This window comes from Lactuca saligna, chromosome 2 (genome assembly GCF_052625555.1).
Source record: "Lactuca saligna cultivar CGN05327 chromosome 2, ASM5262555v1, whole genome shotgun sequence".
NCBI classification, from domain to species: Eukaryota; Viridiplantae; Streptophyta; class Magnoliopsida; order Asterales; family Asteraceae; genus Lactuca; species Lactuca saligna.
In genome coordinates this window covers 150,750,984-150,753,652 of record NC_136418.1, presented here as the reverse complement: position 1 = coordinate 150,753,652, position 2,669 = coordinate 150,750,984, and the positions used below count along the sequence as shown (strand labels likewise).

Below are 2,669 nucleotides of genomic sequence, written 5' to 3'. Positions count from 1 at the left end.
GTGACCATGGATGTTCATCTGTAGTAACTCCAGGACATGAAACATAACTTTATGTTTGCAGTAGGGATTAATCGGTTCGGAAAAGTTGGTCTGAAACCTTTGTTAGGGAAGTTCTCCTCAAAAAAAAATCTACAACTAAAGATGGTTAAAAGGATCATTTATATAAATTTATTAAGGTTTGGACCAAAACTTGAAAAAATGCAAAATATAGGGATCATTTTTACTGTTTTGTCTAAAAATAATAATATTTATAATTTTAAAATTTCCATGAAAATCCTCGATCCACTTTCACAATGAAATATTTTAAAATCGTACACATCTAGCACAATCTTCTTATTCTGGTTTTTCTTTCGCAATTTCATTATTTTACAGATGAAAACAATAAAATGGATTGACGAAAAGAGAATACAGATCGAACTTACAACTACCCTGTAGAAGCAGAAGCAGACAGTTGCCATGTCCATTACGCCCATGGAGATGTTCTAAAACCTGGCATTCCAATTAGTCAAAACAGGTGAAGACAACAACAACACACAATTCCCATGGTGGATCAACAACCTCCTCCGCCAGGTCGTACCAAACACACATCCATTTTTACTACAACGACCTTCCACAAATATAAACCTCCACCTCTGCTACTCCTTCATTCTCACTTCATTCACCACCTTCAATGGCTTCTAAGGATTTTCTATCTTCCTTGGCTTCAGCTTTCCTTCTCTTCGTTGCTTACACTGCTGCTGCTACTGATGGAGGTGATGAAGGCACGGCGTTGGGAGCTTCTTATATATTCGGCGATTCTTTGGTAGATGCCGGAAATAATAACTTTTTGCCTACCTTATCTAAAGCTAACATCAAGCCAAACGGAATTGATTTCAAAGCTTCCGGAGGAAAACCTACCGGCCGCTACACCAATGGTAGAACCATCGGAGACATCATTGGTATGATCCTCGACTCAATTCTACATTTTTTTTTTTCATCAATGGTGAACTAACGAAATGTCACACATCGTTTACAGGGGAGGAACTAGGGCAAAAACACTATGCGGTGCCGTTTCTGGATCCGAATTCCACCGGACAAGCATTATTATACGGTGTGAATTACGCCTCCGGTGGTGGAGGAATCATGAACGCCACCGGGAGAATTTTTGTAAGTTTTAAGCTTACTGAAATCGCAAATGGATATCATTATGTTCATGCTAATTAGCCTGAATTTGTTGTTACAGGTTAATCGATTATCCATGGACATCCAGATTGATTACTTCAACGTCACGAGAAAACAGATCGATAAACTCATCGGTGCATCAAAAGCAAAAGAACACATCATGAAGAAATCAATCTTCTCAATCACAATCGGATCTAACGACTTCCTCAACAATTATTTGCTCCCTGTTCTCTCGATTGGAGCTAGGGTTACACAGACCCCCGATTCTTTTGTCGATGATCTCCTTAGTCACCTCAAAGCCCAGCTTACTGTAAGTCTCAATCTACAGTTACAATCATCCATCATACACACACATACATTGTATTTGATTGGAAGAATATGTACGTAGTTGAATTTTGACTCCAATTATTACAGAGACTTTATCAATTGGACGCAAGGAAATTCATCCTCGGAAACGTTGGGCCAATCGGATGTATTCCATATCAGAGGACGATTAATCAGTTGAAGGAGGATGAATGTGTGGCATTACCAAATCAACTCGCACTTCAATACAACTCTAAACTGAAAGATTTGATTGCGCAACTCAACGATAATCTCCCCGGAGCTACTTTTGTTCATGCCAACGTCTACGACTTAGTGATGGAGCTCATTACAAACTACGCCAAATACGGTGAGAATCAAATCAAATAATCAATGCATCGAGTATTTTTCAGATCTAATTTACATGGAATTGTTTGAATGTTGTAGGATTTAAAACTGCGAGCAAAGCATGCTGCGGGAACGGAGGTCAATATGCAGGGATAATTCCTTGTGGTCCGACGTCGACTTTGTGTACAGACAGAGATAAACATGTGTTTTGGGATCCTTACCACCCTAGTGAGGCTGCAAATGTGCTAATCGCCAGGCAGTTGATTGCAGGTGACCCAAAATATGTGTCTCCCATGAATCTCAAGGAACTTCGTGATCTATAGGTCTATAGCTGTAGCTTCCGTTTTGTATTGTGAATTTGTTGAAATATTTATGGTTAATGTGTACTTATATGGTTGATTTTATACATGTATGTGGATTTGAGCATGTTTTTTTTTTCTTATGGAATAATGGAAAAAATTGAAATAAATGTGTACTATATAATCTAGGCAACTTAGGGAAAAGCTGAATCAAATGTGGGCTGGCCCGACCTCGGTTTCAAATCGGAACCGGTTTAGAGTAATAATGAGAATCTATAACCGGACTAGTTAGACTACAAAGGTGCTGGTGTCGGACCGTCGGTCATGATCGTAGTTTTTTGGTCAAATACCATGTTACAATCACATATAGTTGGTGCAACTACTTAATGCTTTGAACCTAAATGATTATAATAATACATAACTAGATATGTTGCTCATGCTCCGCATAAACCATTTGTGTCTGATTGAAGTGTCGTTTTTGTTAAAAGATGCAAGTGAGATAATTCGATCCCTTATTTCCATAGACAGAGACAGATAAATAGAGACAGGAAAAAAACAAAA

At 38.4% G+C, this 2,669-nt stretch overlaps 1 protein-coding gene across 1 annotated transcript; it reads left to right on the top strand.

The window, feature by feature from the left end:
• The first annotated feature begins 407 nt into the window (after nucleotides 1-407).
• Nucleotides 408-2,235, top strand: LOC145032070 (GDSL-like Lipase/Acylhydrolase superfamily protein). The gene is made up of 5 exons (XM_078980742.1): nucleotides 408-938; nucleotides 1,016-1,146; nucleotides 1,223-1,471; nucleotides 1,576-1,831; nucleotides 1,909-2,235. The coding sequence occupies exons 1-5, from the start codon at nucleotides 671-673 to the stop codon at nucleotides 2,130-2,132; spliced, it is 1,128 nt and encodes a 375-aa protein (XP_078836868.1). The 5' UTR covers nucleotides 408-670; the 3' UTR covers nucleotides 2,133-2,235.
• Nucleotides 2,236-2,669: the final 434 nt, after the last annotated feature.

Excerpts from the sequence above, each read along its gene's own strand:
- LOC145032070 (XM_078980742.1), top strand. The coding sequence starts at position 671 with ATGGCTTCTAAGGATTTTCTATCTTCCTTGGCTTCAGCTTTCCTTCTC. Across the intron at positions 939-1,015 it reads AACCATCGGAGACATCATTG|GGGAGGAACTAGGGCAAAAA; the intron begins GTATGATCCTCG and ends CATCGTTTACAG. Across the intron at positions 1,472-1,575 it reads ACCTCAAAGCCCAGCTTACT|AGACTTTATCAATTGGACGC; the intron begins GTAAGTCTCAAT and ends CAATTATTACAG.